We start from the raw sequence: 15748 nt of genomic DNA on the forward strand, positions 1-15748 counted from the left end.
AAATCTGTCGTTCTGTACTCTGAACAAGGCAGTTAACCCACTGTTCCCCAGTAGGCCATCATTGTAAATAAGAATTAGTTCTTAACTGACTTGCCTAGTCACATAAAAAAAATAAAGCTACAATCCATGTAAATTATAAACACCTCCACCTAACCATTTTGGTTACGGTAAGACATGCTAATTTCTGTTTAATGAAAGGCGTGATTCAATTCTGGGTGCATTAACACTTTCGCATGTGAAATTGTATGTCGCCGGTCTCATTTATTTGGCAATTACTTTGCAGCTCTGCTGAAGTGAAATATATGGGTCAGTATTAAAATGAGTGATACAAACGCCATAAACATCCGGCACAAGGAGGAAACTGAGGCTGCCTTCACCTGATCTTGAGCAACTGAAACTGTCTGTGTGCAAAAAGGCCTTGAGAGGCCTGCTGGAACTGCTGACAAGGTGGCCGTGAATCCAGAAGATGGAAATTAGGATCATGGTCATTAGGGCACACGGTACGGTTAAAAAAATACATTTTTATTTTTATTTTGAACTCTTAACATTTTAGTTCATCCCCGTTGTTCTGTTTTCTTCAAACCTTTCAGCAGTTGAAGTCACTGAACAGAAAACGGAAGCAAACGGGGAGGTAACTATCCGAATATCTCAACAAAAGGAACGCTTGTTTTCGTGTCCCGTTGCCATAGGTTTTGATACAGTGTGCCCTAATGAGTCATGAACAATGTACATCAATAAGTTCTGCGATCACACAACATAACTGTCAGTTTTACAACTGATTTAATATCTCGGTAATAACAAACTTGAAAATTCCAGAGCACAATTACACTTCCACAAGTGAGATATACGACAAAATTCCCATTCTTTAAAAATATAAAAATAAGACACTGGACACATGCTGTATGAAATGCAATAAATAGTTACAAAATTAAGAAAAAAAAAATGGCCTGTGTTTTAAAGAGGATTTGAAAATGGGAGTCCAGTCAAGATGGGCCATTTCCCCTCTGTCTTCCTTCTAGTGTGACGCATGCATTATGATGCCTCAAACGGTGTGACCCAATGACTCTTCTTGTGGGACCTTCTTCAAAAGGTTTCTGCTCCCAACTGAGGTTGAGCTACATTGCTACTGTTACAGCTAATGTCCGGTATCTGGTCCGCAAACGACTGTGTCATCCACTGGTCGTATGGCATGTGGCTCATTGCTGTAGCTTGGTCCTTACTGGGCATTCCTGAAAGAAGCAAAAAAAAACAAAAAAAAGAGAATATATTCATTACAAATGTCATTTTAGATTAACAAACTTAAAACCTGTACGACTAGTGATGCTAACTTGTCTCATCTTTCGGGTCTACTTTTCGATCAGCACAGGTTAACTAACGAAAGTTTACACAAGCACTCTGGTCTTCAGAAACCTATTCTCACCGGTCTCTTTGGTGGAGGAAATGTTGCAGTAGCTGGTGCTTTGCTTTGCATCCTGGGACGCCCCACCGCAGTTCTCGTACTCCGGATCCACCTGCTCTTCCTTGATGGCCATCCTCTTAGCATCCTCTGTAGCGCAGCGATACAGGAAATACAAGGTTACTCATCTTCAACACTCTGAACTGCCTTGACAAACGGATGACATTCATTTCTCCTTTGCGTGCACACCAAACGACTGAATATAATTTGCGTAACATGAAGGGTATGATTATCATCATATCAGTCATATTCATTATGCAAGGGTGTCCACCCACTGTGCCCAGAGTGGGTGAAAACGCGCTTTGGTGATGAAATTTCACTTACTTATGTTATCAAAAATACATTTTAGCAAGACAAATGATTATTCATGTTCTGAATCTTTCAGTGGGATCTTTCTCTAACATATAATAAACATTATTATCTAAAAAGTTGGACTTTGTAAGATAATAGATCCGATAATAAACACAGAGCTCTGACATAGCCATGCAGGTTTTTCAGAACTTTTGAGGATTTTACACATTTGTGGTCGTTGTCTTAAGTAGTTTCCGTGGGTCGCAGAAAGTAAAATTAGCATGACATGAGCTGAATTAATGTAAGTCTTTTGAAAATCAGCTTGGTATTCGCTCAAAGCTCCGTTGACATTTCGCAAAGATACACTTGTTTCTGTGAGAACTCCTTGAAAAAGAACAGGAATTTCTAATTAATATGAAATATATATATATATATGAAGTATACTAAAATACTACATGTCATTACTCAAAATCCTATCTCTATATTGTTTTATGTCCTGCGGATTCAAGAAGAAACATGAGTTCAATGGGAAAGTGAGCCTGTCTCGTAGCCAGTCGCCTTAATTCTTGCACAGAATTCAGCGTAGCTGACGCGACCACTTTTTCCACTGCCATGGATTTTGTCACCCTAATTCTGACCATATTACAAGGGTAAACACTCCAACAACTTTTAAACCGTTTATGATAGAGACCTGATGTTTGGACCATTGTTTTTCTTGGAGGGTTATCTACACAATTAACATATGTTACCCATTGTTCAAAATATGTGTTTTTGATTGGACCCCCTACTTATCAATGACATTATATTCAGTGTATATAGTGCCTTCAGAAAGTATTCACACCCCTTGACTTTCCCCACATTTTGTTGTGTTACAGCCTGAATTTAACATGGATTGAATTGAGATTGTGTCACTGGCCTACACACAATGCCCCATAATGTCAATGGAATTATGTTTTTAGATTATTATTTTTTTTTTTTAATGAATAGATTATGTCTTGAGTCCATAATTATTCAACCCCTTTTATGGCAAGCCTAAATACATTCAGGAGTAAAAATTGGCTTAACAAGTCACATAGGTTGCATGGACTCACTGTGTGCAATAATAGTGTTTAACGTGACTTTTAATTGACTACCTCATCTCTGTACCCCTCACATGTAAGGTCTCAGTCAAGCAGCGAATTTCAAAACACAGACCAGGGAGGTTTTCCAATACCTCGCAAAGAAGGGCACCTATTGGTAGATGGTAAAGGGGGAAAAAAAGCAGAAATTGAATATCACTTTGAGCATGGTGAAGATATTAATTACACTTTGGATGGTGTATATATACACACCCAGTCACTACAATGATACAGGCGTCCTTCTTAAGTCAGTTACCGGAAAGGAAGGAAACCGATTAGGGAAATTTACCATGAGGCCAATGGTGACTTTAAAACAGTTACAGAATTTAATGGCTGTGATGGGAAAAAACTGAGGATGGATCAACAACAGTGTAGTTTCTCCACAATACTAACCTAAATTACAGAGTGAAAAGGGGCCCCCCGAGTGGCGCAGCGGTCTAAGAGGAGTCACTACAGACCCTGGTTTGTTCCCAGGCTGTGTCACAACCAGCCGTGATCGGGAGTCCCATAGGGCAGCACACAACAGGCCCAGCGTTGTCCGGGTTAGGGGAGGGTTTGGCCGGGGGGGTGGGTCTTCATTGTAAATAAGAATTTGTCCTTAACTGACTTGATGACAAGATGGCGCTGACAGATATGGCAGCTCTGCTTCTAGCTCCTAAGCAACTTCACAGTATTTCATTTTTTTGTGTGTTATTTCTTACATTATTTGCCCAAGACGTTTGTATTGTTACATACAGCCAGAAATAACTTTTGGATATCAGAGCGGCGGTAACTCCCCAGCATTAGAAGGAATATGACTTGGATCCCGAATTGGATCCTTAGTTCGTATCCCCCCCAGGGCAATTTAACTTATCCCAGAGGCTGCTCCAAGACATCGCCGGCGGAGAAGAGGTATTCAGAGTGGACTTCTAATCAGACTCTAGAGACATGCACACCATCCACCGCTTCCGAGTATATTACTCGCTAATCTTCAGTCTCTGGACAATAAAGTAGACGAGCTCAGGGCGAGAATCTCCTTCCAGAGAGACATCAGGGACTGTAACATATTCTGTTTCACAGAATCATGGCTCTCTCCGGATATACTGTCCCCATCCATACAGGCAGCTGGATTCTCAGTACATTGCGCAGACAGTAATAACTAACTCTCCGGAGTTGAGTCCATTTTGCTCCTCCCTTCCTATAGGCAGAAACTCAAACAGGAAGTGCCCATGCTAAGGTATATTCAACGCTGGTCTGACCAATCGGAATCCATGCTTCAAGATTGTTTTGATAACGTGGACTGGGATATGTTCAGAGAATAACATCGATGCATACACTGACACGTGAATAGCAGATGTTGTTCTCACTGTGACTATTAAAACCTACCCAAACCAGAAACCGTGGATAGTTGGCAGCATTCACGCAAAACTGAAAGTGGAAACCACTGCATTTAACCATGGCAAGGTGACTGGGAATTTATTTTATTTTATCTTTATTTAACTAGGCAAGTCAATAAAGCTGAATAAAAAGTGTAGTTATTCCCTCCGTAAAACAATTAAACAGGCAAAACGTCAGTACAGAGACAAAGTGGAGTCGCAATTCAACAGCTCTGACATGAAACGCATGTGGCAGGGTCTACAGCCAATCACGGACTACAGAGGGAACATCAGCCACGTCGCAGACACTAACGTCTTGCTCCCGGACAAGCTAAACACCTCCTTCGACCCGCTTTGACGATAACACAGTGTCCCCGACGCGGACCGCTCCCAAGGACTGCGGGCTCTCGTTCTCCGAGGCCAACGTGAGTAAGACATTTAAACATGTTAACCCTCGCAAGGCTGCCAGCCCAGACGGCATCCCTAGCAGCGTCCTCAGAGACAGCGCAGACCAGCTGGCTGGAGTGTTTACGGACATATTCAATCTCACCCTATCCCAGTCTGCTGTCCCCACATGCTTCAATATGGCCACCATTGTTCCAGTACCCAAGAAAGCAAAGGTAACTGAACTAAATGAATATCGCCCCGTAGCACTCACTTCTGTCATCACGAAGTAATTTGAAAGGCTAGTTAAAGATCATGTCACCTCTACATTACACTACCCAATAGATCCACAGACTATGCAATTGCCATTGCACTGCATACCTCCCTATCCCATGTGGATAAGAGTAATACCTATGTAAGAATACTGTTCATTGACTATTGCTCATCATTCAGCACCATACTACCCTCCAAGCTCATTAAGCTCAGGGCCCTGGGTCTGAACCCCGCCCTGTGCAACTGGGTCCTGGACTTCCTGACGGGCCGCCCCCAGGTGATGAAGCTAGGAAACAACGCCTTCACTTTGCTGATCCTCAACACACGGGCCCCACAAGGGTGAATGTGCAGCCCCCTCCTGTACTCCCTGTTCACCCATGACTGCGTGGCCACGCATGCCTCCAACTCAATCATCAAGTTTGCAGACGACACTGCAGTGGTAGGCTTGATTACCAGCAATGACGAGAAAGCCTACAGGGAGGAGGTGAGGGCCCTGGCGGAGTGGTGCCAGGAAAATAACCTCTCTCTCAACACAAAGAAAGGAGATGATCATGGACTTCAGGAAACAGCAGAGGGAGTACCCCCCTATCCACATCGACGGGACCTCAGTGGAGAAGGTGAAAAGCTTCAAGTTCCTTTGCGTACACATCATTGACAATCTGAAATGGTCCACCCACACAGACAGTGTGGTGAAGAAGGCGCAACGGCGTCTCTTCAACCTCAGGAGGCTAAAGAAATTCGGCTTGGCCACTAAGACCCTCACAAACTTTTACAGATGAACAATTGAGAGCCTGTTGGGCTATATCACCGCCTGGTACGGCAACTGCGCCGACCTCAACCACAGGGCTCTCCAGAGGGTGGCGCAGTCTGCCAAACGCATCACCGAGGGCACACTGCCTGCCCTCCAAGACAACTACAGCGCCCAATGTCACAGGAAGGCCAAAAAAGATCATCAAGGACATCAACCACACGATCCACGGCCTGTTCACCCCACTACCATACAGAAGGCAAGGTCAGTACAGGTACATCAAAGCTGGGACCGAGAGTCTGAAAAACAGCTTCTATCTCAAAGCCATCAGACTGTTAAATAGCCGTCTACCACCCGGCTACTCAACCCTGCACCTTAGTCTGCTAGGGTATATACATAGAATCACTGGTCAAATGTTTACATAACGCTTTACTCATTTCATATGTACATGCTGTATTCTAATCTACTGTATTTTAGTTAATGCCACTGACATTGCTCGTCCTAATATTGATGCATTTCTTAACTCCATTCTTTTACTTTAGATGTGTGTATTGTTGTGAATTGTTAGACATTGCTAAACTGTTGGGGCATATACAACACATCACTGAGTACCACTCTTCATATTTTCAAGCATGGTGGTGGGTGCATCATGCTATGGGTATGCTTGTAATAGTTAAGGACTGGGGAGTTTTTCAGGATAAAAAAAAAAAGAGACAGAATGGAGCAAAGCACAGGCAAAATCCTAGAGGAAAACCTGGTTCAGTTGGATTTCCAACAGACACCGGGAAACATATTCACGTTTCAGCAGGACAATAACCTAAAACACAAGATCAAATATTCACTGGAGTTGCTTACCAAGACCGCATTGAATGTTCCTGAGTGGCATAGTTGCAGTTTAGACTTAAATCTGCTTGAAAATCTATGTTAAGACTTGAAAATGGCTGTCTAGCAATGGTCAACAACCAACTTGACAGAGCTTGAGAAATGTTTAAAAGAATGTGCAAGTAATTGTACAATCCAGATGTGCAAAACTCTTAAGAGACTTACTCAGAAAGACTGCCAAAGTTAATTCTAACATGTATTGACTCAGGGGTGTAAATATTTACAGAAATAAAATTCTGCATTTAATTTTCAATAAAAATGCCTAAACATGTTTTCACTTTGTCAGTAGGGGGTATTGTGTGAAGATAATGTATATATATATATATATATACACACACAGCACCAATTAAAATGTTGTACTCATTCCAGGGTTTTACTTTATTTTTACATTGTAGAATAATAGTGAAGACATCGAAACTATGAAATAACACATACGGAATCATGTAGTAACCAAAACAAGTGTTAAACAAATCAACATATTTTATATTTGAGATTCTTCAATGTAGCCACCCTCTGCCTTGATGACAGCTTTGCACACTAGGCATTCTCTCAACCAGCTTCATGAGATAGTCACCTGGAATGCATTTCAATTAACAGGTGTGCCTTGTTAAAAGTAAATTTGTGGAATTTATTTCCTTCTTAATGCATCTGAGCCAATCAGTGGTGTTGTGACAAGGTAGGGGTGGTATACAGAAGATAGACCTATTTGGTAAAAAACCAAGTCCATATTATGGCAAGAACAGCTCAAATAAGCAAAGAGAAACGACAGTCCATCATTACTTTAAGACATGAAGGTCAGTCAATCCAGAAAATGTCAAGAACTTTGAAAGTTTCTTCAAGTGACCCAGAGTTACCTCTGCTGTAGAGGATAAGTTTATTAGAGTTAACTGCACTTCAGATTGTAGCCCAAATAAATGCTTCTGAGTTCAAAAAACAGACACCATCTCAACATCAATTGTTCAGAGGAGACTGCGTAAATCAGGCCTTCATGGTCGAATTGCTTCAAAGAAACCACTACTAAAGGACACCAATAAGAAGAAGAGACTTGCTTGGGACAAAAAACACGATCAATGGACATTAGACCGGTGGAAATCTGTCATTTGGTCTGATGAGTCCAGATTTTAGATTTTGGGTTCCAACCGCTGTCTTTGAGATGCAGAGTAGGTTAACGGATGATGTCCGCATATGTGGTTCCCACCGTTAAGCATGGAGGGGGAGGTGTGATGGTGTTTTGCTGGTGACACTGTTGGTGATTCATTTAGCATTCAAGGTACACTTAACCAGCATGGCTACCACAGCATTCTGCAGCGATACGCCATTCCATCTGGTTTGCACTTAGTGGGACAATCATTTGTTTTTCAACAGGACAATGACGCAACTCACCTCCAGACTGTGTAAGGGCTATTTGACCAAGGAGAGTGATGGAGTGCTGCATCAAATGACCTGGCCTCCACAATTACCCGACCTCAACCCAATTGAGATGGTTTGGGATGAGTTGGACTTCAAAGTGAAGGAAAAGCAGCCAACAAGTGCTCAGCATATGTGGGAACTCCTTCAAGACTGTTGGAAAAGCATTCCAGGTGAAGCTGGTTTTGAGAATGCCAAGAGTGTGCAAAGCTGTCATCAAGGCAAAGGGTGGCTATATTTTGATTTGTCTTAACACTTTTTTGGTTACTACATTCATACATCCATATGTGTTATTTCATAGTTTTGATGTCTTCACTATTATTGTACATCGTAGAAAATAGTAAAAATGAAGAAAAACCCTGGAATGAGTAGGTGTGTCCAGACTTTTGACTGGTACTGTATACATGTAATCCATTGTGATTTCTGCCTGTAACAACAAAAATGTGGAATAAATCAAGGGGTTTGAATACTTTCTGATGCACTGTATAAGAGATTCAGTATCCGGCTTTCACACGTTCGTTCTGAAATAGCCAAATGAACGAGACTTTGAAGTGTGGCAAAGGGAGACTAATTCAGTTACCTTTGGCAAGTCCCAAGTCGAAGTGGTACTCTGTCTCTTGCACCTCACGGGCGACTGGGGCCACACCCTTGATCTTGTCCCGTAGCTCCTTCAGCTTGATGTAGAAGTGAACCTTGTCCTGAGCGCGGGGGAACTGGGCACAGCGGGGGCTTGACGAGGGCATCAAGTAGCACACCTGGGGTGTATTTAATGAGTGAAAACGTTCGCAACATTGCAGGTAGGAATGTAATGTGTAGAGCCGACATGACTCACAAACACTAAACTTGATCGACAGACAATATATTTCTATCTGAATATTCTATAACGCCGCACCCTCTTGAACAGACCCCAAAACAACAGTAGGAAGAGCCAATTAGAGGAACAGCCAATGAGAGAATGGCTACAAACATCAAAATACAAACATTTGCGACTTCTTTCTATTTTGGTAAAACTACTTACCGTTTCGGTTTCTGGGATTGTGTACGGCTGTAAGCCGAACTCGAGTTTCTTTGCCTTCACTCCAAAGATCTCTTTGCTGAAAATTTCGTAAATACCTGCCAAAGAAGAGCAATGCAATGAATATCATTTTTAATAGTAAGTTAAGTGTAAAAGGCAGCATTAAAAAAATACAATTCTAATTACTGATATCCTCGAAAATGTTCTCACATTTTCCATTGAAAGCTGCAATTAGCGGTTTGTATTTCTTCAGCTTCTCTACCAATTGATGGCCTCCTTCACGAAACTCTTTGCTGTAGAAATAGCAACAGTTAGCCAATTTACCATGATGGCAATTCTAAACTGAAGAGAAAACACATCATGCAAGGTAGTTTTATTACTATAAATATTACTGTGATGGCATGTTAAATAACATACATTTGACAATAACTATACATTTGAAAAAAAAGAAGGGGGTTTGACACCTTGAGAGGTCTTTGCTTCCTGGCGTTGTCCTCTCCACCATGTTGGTAAAGCCAATGCCATACTTCTCCGGTAAGTTTTGATCGTGCATGTGGTTGAGTTGCTCATCAGTAAGACCAGAGAGGAACAGGCATTTCCCTAAGTTCCGAAACAAGAACAAGCTCAATCACTTTCATCGTAATGTTACTAATAATGTGGGCCGTGCTCACTTAGGTACAAAACGGAAGAAAGCTGTCTCAAATGAGTTAAGCAGGGAGGTACTATCTGAACTTGTCCAACAAGAACAGCTAGCTTTTGTTTTCCATTGCACACCGTTTTGCTACGGTGTGCCCCAATAAACATGACCCTGATCAAGCAGTCAGAGTGTCATATTACAGTATTCTGGATATATGGAAATAGAAGTGAAAAAAAGAATACTGAGTGAAACGTACAAAAATGATTTCCTGGGTTTGGGTAATGTCGTCCCTTGTAGGCTGACAATAGTCCTGGATTGATACCAATCTGAGAAAGGGATAATACAATACCTTATTATTGCAACATGCTAGAGATTTGTTAAGAAAAAAAAAGTAATTTTTGAGATTCACACAATTCATAGCTTTAATCTAATTAACATTTGCGTTTGATCCACGGGCTATCATTAGGGGAAAATGGTACACATAAAGCAAAATGTAGCCAAACTTCACATCAAAAGTCCTACTCGACATTCCCACTCCGAAAATGTCACTCGTTAAATGACGTTAAAACTCACTATCAAAATGTCGAGGTTGTGGTCAATAATGTCTGGCAGGGTTTTGGCCATGACCTCATCCACTGACATGCCATTGAAGCGGTTAAGGGTCCTTTTGGCTTTCTTCAGAGCTTCTGCCTGATCGTGTTCCTCCTGCGGTTGGCCCTCCCCCGGCTTCTGTTTGGGAGGCCTACCTCTCTTTCTCTTCCCTGGCATTGGAGCTAAAAGAAAGAAAATGAGCACGTTTGAGGTGAATCTGTTTCAGGCCATTTGCAGAATCGCTTATCTTGATCACATAATGAGTGCCTATCTGGGAAGCAAGGTGATTTCTAGATCAGTGATCCTGTGCAGTCCGACTGCAATGTAGTCTCAAACATGCCCACTAATTCTGCGAATGGTGCGAGACAAACATAATTGAATTGATTGACCAATTGATTACAGGAACAGCACTGCACGAGGATGGGTGAATTCATGTTAATACCAGGGAGATGGAGACTGGTGGAAATGTGTTTATGGTATGTGGAGGAAAGAGAGCACAGAGCTGTACAAATATTTACCAAGCAAACATGGTAGATTGCATGGCTAAGTAGGGGGAGGGGCAGTAATCACATACCTTGTGATGTATCCACAGGCTGATGATGTTGGACAATTGGCTCTTGATGGCCGAGGAAGTCATGATGGAAGTCCAGCTCTTGGTGGACTGGGAGCTCCTGGTGGACCGACAGCTCTGTCATGACCCGGTCCTCTCTGGATCCCTCCATGTAATGGCCCATATGACCTGTGTTATGGTACTGCATCACATGTTGAGCTTGGGGGTGCTGCTGGGTGGACTGGTACCTACAGGTCGAGAAGACAAGAGGCAGACTGGGGTGACACTATCTTCTTTTGTCTTCATGGGATTTGTCCCGACACGAGACGAAACTGATGACAAACAAATGGCGCACCAACGATGGGAGGGCCCATAGAGAAATTGTTCATGCTCCTAGGATCTGAGAATGAGTTTACATCAATGATTAGCGGCCTTCAAAGAATACATGTTTCACACACACATTGGTTTGACATGTCGTTTTCTGGTCAGAAAAAAAAAACTTATGGCCCTACTTATGGGCCAATCATTTGATATGGATGTGTGCTATTAATGACCATGTTTTAATGAAGCATATTTTTTAAGGTCTAGGACTACTTTAGTTAAATGTAAATGGCCTATCAATCACACGTTGCCTCATACTCTGCATCAACAGAGTAACTTTGCATATACACTTTCAATTACCGTTTTTTTTTCATTGCAAATCTTACATTTGATCATGTAACATGTAGAGAGATGTCTTTGTTTTTTGTCGGTCTGTTTTTCTGAATTCCTGCCTGTCTGTCCGTCTATACAGGACCATTATTGCTTCTTCATTTTAAAAGTAGTGTTGCAATAAGAAGCATGCTTTTTTTCTGAATGTGTTTGTGATGACAATTAAGCATTGCCTAGTGTAGGCCTCGACAATAGTAACTGTTTTGTCAGTTGTTACAAAATGCTATTTATTTCATCATGATATAGACTGCACTGACACTCCACAACAATTGTATTTTAAGCAAACCCTCCAACACCAATACATTTGGAGGACAACTCACCACTGTTGGAGATAATCCGTAGGAACCGTCAGTGACGTATACTGCTTTTCTTCCATCTTTACGAGGATTTACTTAAATAAATTAATATTCATGTTGCTGTTAGCTACAATGATATGCCTTTACGCTCTAAGTTACCACAGTAGGAGTATTGACAAGCTGTAGGTCTTTAGATTTGGCAAACGGATTGTTATCATAGCACCACAAAGACGTCTGGTGGTAGGAAGGGCTACGGACAACCAACATTCATTCTAGCTACACAGTCTACTATACTAAAAAAAAGCTTTCTGGAAAATTGTGAGGAGGGTATGTAAACGTGCTAGCGTAACTAATAAAAGATGTTGTGTATAGACATACCTGTTATACATATGTTTACAATTCCCTTTTCAGCAAATGCACCGAATGAGGGCGATCAATGCACCCAAAACAAAGACCATTTAGGAACATTGGGGGGATCTGTCTTCAGTTTGTTGGCTTGTTCTTAGCAAAAGTATTTGCATTGTCGCCACCTACTGGGTTGGAGTATGGATCTGGGCTCACAACAACTTGGCTTTTTGTGCCATTAACCCATTATATTTAAATGTAGCTTATCCACACACTGTAGGCACATTACGCTTTTTACCAGAATGGAAAAAGTAGTTTCAGAATTTCACAACTAAAGATTCCATCTCTCGAAAACGGAACGAGATAGGTGGCAGTAGCGCGCCAATATTACCCACAGCGCGGTAACATAACATTCTAAAAAAGAAGAAGAAGAAGGCTGTGTTAGCAGAGCTGTTACGTTAAGTGACCTGCCGATGTGCTTCAATGATAAATATAGTTCTGTTGGAAAACGACCGTTTTTCAAACTCGCCTTTTGTCTGTTTCAGAATAGAGCAAGGTAATGTCAATAGCTGAGTGCGAGTGTTTATTTTGGGTGGTATGACTATGGAGCAAAGACAAAATATCTACTGCTAGCAGGCTAGCTACTTGGTTAGCTAGGTAACGTTACATATGCTAAGTGACATAGCTAGCTAAGGATTGAGATATACGATATTTTGGAGACTTAGAACTACTGTAGCAGTATGTCAATGGATCCCCGATGACGTGCCATGTAATGTCAGAAAATCTGTGTTTAACATGTAAACTGTGTTTCCTGTGGCTGTGATTATTGAAAGTCATGAATGTACCCTACTACAACGCCTTAGCATGTTGTGTTGATTATTCGATACAATGATGATGTTGGGGTACTGGGTTAGGGTTAGCACAACAGCCCACCCACCTGGAACCAATCCAAATCTTTCTGCTAATGACTACCACTGTCTGTCTATCCCCTGTATAGGTAACTGATCGGTCCTCTTGGCTGATGTGAAGATGCCTGCTGGTGTGTCATGGCCTCGGTACCTGAGGATGTTTGGTGCCAGTGTACTATCTATGTTTGTCGGAGCAGAGGTTGTCCATCAGTACTACAGACCCGATCTGGTAAGCATGGAAACAAACTCCTATCCTTCCCCCATTTAGCTTTTTCATTATATGACCACGTGTATCGTAAACTGAAGGGTCCACATGGTCTTGTGTTTTGCGTACTTGCTCATAAGATCATAAATGCATTGCTTGTAATGTTGCTGATACTCCAATGTAATGCATGTACCTTTTTTATTTCCCTTTGCCAGACTATTCCAGAAATCCCTCCCAAACCTGGTGAATTGAGGACTGAACTGCTGGGATTTAAAGCCAGAGAAGAGGCTGCTGCCGTTGCTGCCCAAAGACAGTGACCCTTTCCGTTGACTGATTACATTTTTGTACAGTATCTAACTCTAGAGCAATCCTTGTACATATTGCACATTATTAAAAACCACAAAGGGACAAATGTGAATAAGAAAAGTTGGATGGACATGTGCGTATCACATTTGTTATGAAACGAATGTGGTATAAATTGACGTGTGCCAATTCTATTCAAAGTTACTCCAGGCAATGATGTGTTCACATGGCTGGATGGCGCTTCAGGCTCCTCAGACTATAACAAGAAATGGAACCTTTATTTAACTAGGCAAGTTAATAACAAGTTCTTATTTACATTTAGGTCAGGAGCCTACAATTGCGTTTATCGAACCTATTGTCATGGAGAACTCATGAGGTCTTGAGTATGGGACAACTTGCAGAGCAGACACCCTTTTGCTGTTGTTGATGCGAGAGCCATAGCAAAGTGAGCTCAAGTTTTAACCATGTTGTCTGATGGATCACTCATGTAAACTTCTGCGCAGACTAGTATGAGTATGTCAGATACTGTATGTATGTAACTGTTCATTGGGTTTTTAATCAACAGATGTGAATCAAATGTTTGTGTTTATGCTTTTAATAGACTTATGTTGGGTCCACACGCAACAACAAAAAATATAGATATATCCAAATCTGAATTTCATTATTTATTAATGAATAAACTTTTAAATTATTCTGATAGTTATTCTGATTTTGATCATTCAGAGCGCTAGACGAGGAGGAGCGTCAAACGATTTGGCGTATCCATAGCAACCACAGATAGCAACCAATAGCTAGCTACATATACTTTTCAGAAGAATGGCGACACCAAGAGAGCAAGAGGCTGCAGATTATCTTAGAAGACACAAAATTATCGAACTCATGGATAATTTAACAAGCATGCTCTTCTTTTACAGACCAGGTTAGACTTCTTTTTCATCATTTGTTAACATTTTCTTCCCATCTTGTGTGGTGGCTGAAGTAAAAGGTAAGCTAGCCTGCTGTGCTAACGCTAACTGCACTGACTGCTTGACTAACGTTAGGAAGGAGGGTTATCATAATAATCTCATCACTAGCATCCTCTTTGGCATCATTAGTCATTAACCCCCCCCCAATCTCGTGTTTTGTATTCTTTCTTATACTATAGTGTTGTTTTTCATGATCTGTTTCACACTAGTTTGCAAAAGAGAATGGTTGAGATATAAGGTCAAGTTAAAGTCAAATCAAATTGTATTTGTCACATGCGCCGAATACAACAGATGTAGTAGACCTTACAGTGAAATGCTTACTTACAAGCCCTTAACCAACAATGCTTTGAGAAGTAAAAAAAAAAATAGAATAAAGTGTTAAGTAAAAAATAATTTAACAGCAGCAGTAAAATAATAGCGAGACCATATACAGGGGGTACCGGTACAGAGACAATGTGTGATCTACTGCAAAACAGGAGGATCATTCCTATGACATAGCCTACCTAGCAGGGCAGGCAACGCATGACATACGTCTTTTTCCCCATCATCTGTGCTGTTTCTACTACAGAGAGACCAAACGAGTTCCTGATCACACAGCTTGAACAACTAAGAGTATCCAAAATGCGGTCACTGGATTGCCCAAGCCTGTTCAACGACACAAACCTGGATGCCGTTTTGGGCATCTTGGACCCTACCAACCAAGGGCACATCACTTTTGTTCAGTACAAGGAGGGTGAGTCAGAAATGGGCCATTTGATCATTTGCGAGGCAATGGCCGAGAAATAATTTGGAGGAGATAGGACAGTGAGGTACCTACTGTATCAGATAAGTGTATCAAAAACAAGTAGGGGGCATACCAAGGGAATACCGAGGACTCAGCCTATATAAGTCTAAGCCTATAAGTCTAATAATACTATACCACAACCCAATGTTTATACCTCTCCATCACTCCCAAGGAAACACTCATTCAACATACTATGTATGATTCTGTTTCGCAGCACTAACCACTTTGGGGATTGAGAAGTTTAATGCGTGTCCTGAAGGTGTGGCCAAGGACAAGATATCTCACGAGACCTTCAAGAGAGAGGCGTAAGATCTATGGATCTCTTTTAAGTCAAACATAAGACAAATATTCATTCAGTGGATAACATGTTTGTTATTTTGAGACACTGTGTGATGTGATTATCTTTGTCATTTTTTTTCTATTTTTTTCTTTTTACAGGAAGGAGGGCTTACAGAGAAGCTCAGCAACGTTTATATCTTAATAAAATTGGAGATCTCTGTCCCATCACTCTGAGTGTGTGATAT

At 41.4% G+C, this 15748-nt stretch overlaps 3 protein-coding genes across 5 annotated transcripts; 2 read left to right on the forward strand and 1 right to left on the reverse strand.

Annotated features, from left to right (window-relative positions):
- Positions 1-757: 757 nt before the first annotated feature.
- Positions 758-12214, reverse strand: LOC115134519 (G/T mismatch-specific thymine DNA glycosylase-like). 3 transcript variants are annotated; one of them, XM_029668579.2, is made up of 11 exons: positions 12093-12214; positions 11739-11809; positions 10732-10955; positions 10140-10339; positions 9823-9892; positions 9394-9529; positions 9140-9222; positions 8933-9027; positions 8495-8669; positions 1421-1546; positions 758-1229 (listed from the first exon to the last, which is right to left on the reverse strand). In XM_029668579.2, the coding sequence occupies exons 2-11, from the start codon at positions 11792-11794 to the stop codon at positions 1084-1086; spliced, it is 1311 nt and encodes a 436-aa protein (XP_029524439.1). In that variant the 5' UTR covers positions 11795-11809; positions 12093-12214; the 3' UTR covers positions 758-1083. The 3 variants fall into 3 exon arrangements, 2 of the variants coding, with proteins under 2 accessions (XP_029524439.1, XP_029524440.1); XR_010464742.1 differs by lacking the exon at positions 758-1229 and adding an exon at positions 2881-8341 and having other exon boundaries at positions 1463-1546; XM_029668580.2 differs by lacking the exon at positions 11739-11809.
- Positions 12215-12471: 257 nt separating this feature from the next.
- On the forward strand, positions 12472-14167 carry LOC115134522 (ubiquinol-cytochrome-c reductase complex assembly factor 6). Its single transcript, XM_029668585.2, has 3 exons — positions 12472-12615; positions 13057-13196; positions 13388-14167. The coding sequence occupies exons 2-3, from the start codon at positions 13089-13091 to the stop codon at positions 13487-13489; spliced, it is 210 nt and encodes a 69-aa protein (XP_029524445.1). The 5' UTR covers positions 12472-12615; positions 13057-13088; the 3' UTR covers positions 13490-14167.
- A 33-nt stretch (positions 14168-14200) lies between these two features.
- On the forward strand, positions 14201-15731 carry si:dkey-42p14.3 (EF-hand calcium-binding domain-containing protein 10). Its single transcript, XM_029668582.2, has 4 exons — positions 14201-14394; positions 15009-15173; positions 15439-15529; positions 15663-15731. Exons 1-4 carry the CDS (start codon positions 14292-14294, stop codon positions 15703-15705), a joined length of 402 nt encoding a protein of 133 aa, XP_029524442.2. The 5' UTR covers positions 14201-14291; the 3' UTR covers positions 15706-15731.
- Positions 15732-15748: the final 17 nt, after the last annotated feature.

The sequence above is a fragment of the Oncorhynchus nerka genome, linkage group LG9a (assembly GCF_034236695.1).
Source record: "Oncorhynchus nerka isolate Pitt River linkage group LG9a, Oner_Uvic_2.0, whole genome shotgun sequence".
NCBI lineage: Eukaryota > Metazoa > Chordata > Actinopteri > Salmoniformes > Salmonidae > Oncorhynchus > Oncorhynchus nerka.

Coding starts and splice junctions, on each gene's coding strand:
- LOC115134519 (XM_029668579.2), bottom strand. CDS start 11,794: ATGGAAGAAAAGCAGTATACGTCACTGACGGTTCCTACGGATTATCTC. Junction 9,530..9,822: donor AAACCCAGGAAATCATTTTT/GTACGTTTCACT, acceptor TTCGGAACTTAG/GGAAATGCCTGTTCCTCTCT. Junction 1,547..8,494: donor CGACTTGGGACTTGCCAAAG/GTAACTGAATTA, acceptor GCTGCGCTACAG/AGGATGCTAAGAGGATGGCC.
- LOC115134522 (XM_029668585.2), top strand. CDS start 13,089: ATGCCTGCTGGTGTGTCATGGCCTCGGTACCTGAGGATGTTTGGTGCC. Junction 13,197..13,387: donor AGTACTACAGACCCGATCTG/GTAAGCATGGAA, acceptor TCCCTTTGCCAG/ACTATTCCAGAAATCCCTCC.
- si:dkey-42p14.3 (XM_029668582.2), top strand. CDS start 14,292: ATGGCGACACCAAGAGAGCAAGAGGCTGCAGATTATCTTAGAAGACAC. Junction 15,174..15,438: donor TTTTGTTCAGTACAAGGAGG/GTGAGTCAGAAA, acceptor TCTGTTTCGCAG/CACTAACCACTTTGGGGATT. Junction 15,530..15,662: donor GAGACCTTCAAGAGAGAGGC/GTAAGATCTATG, acceptor TTCTTTTTACAG/GAAGGAGGGCTTACAGAGAA.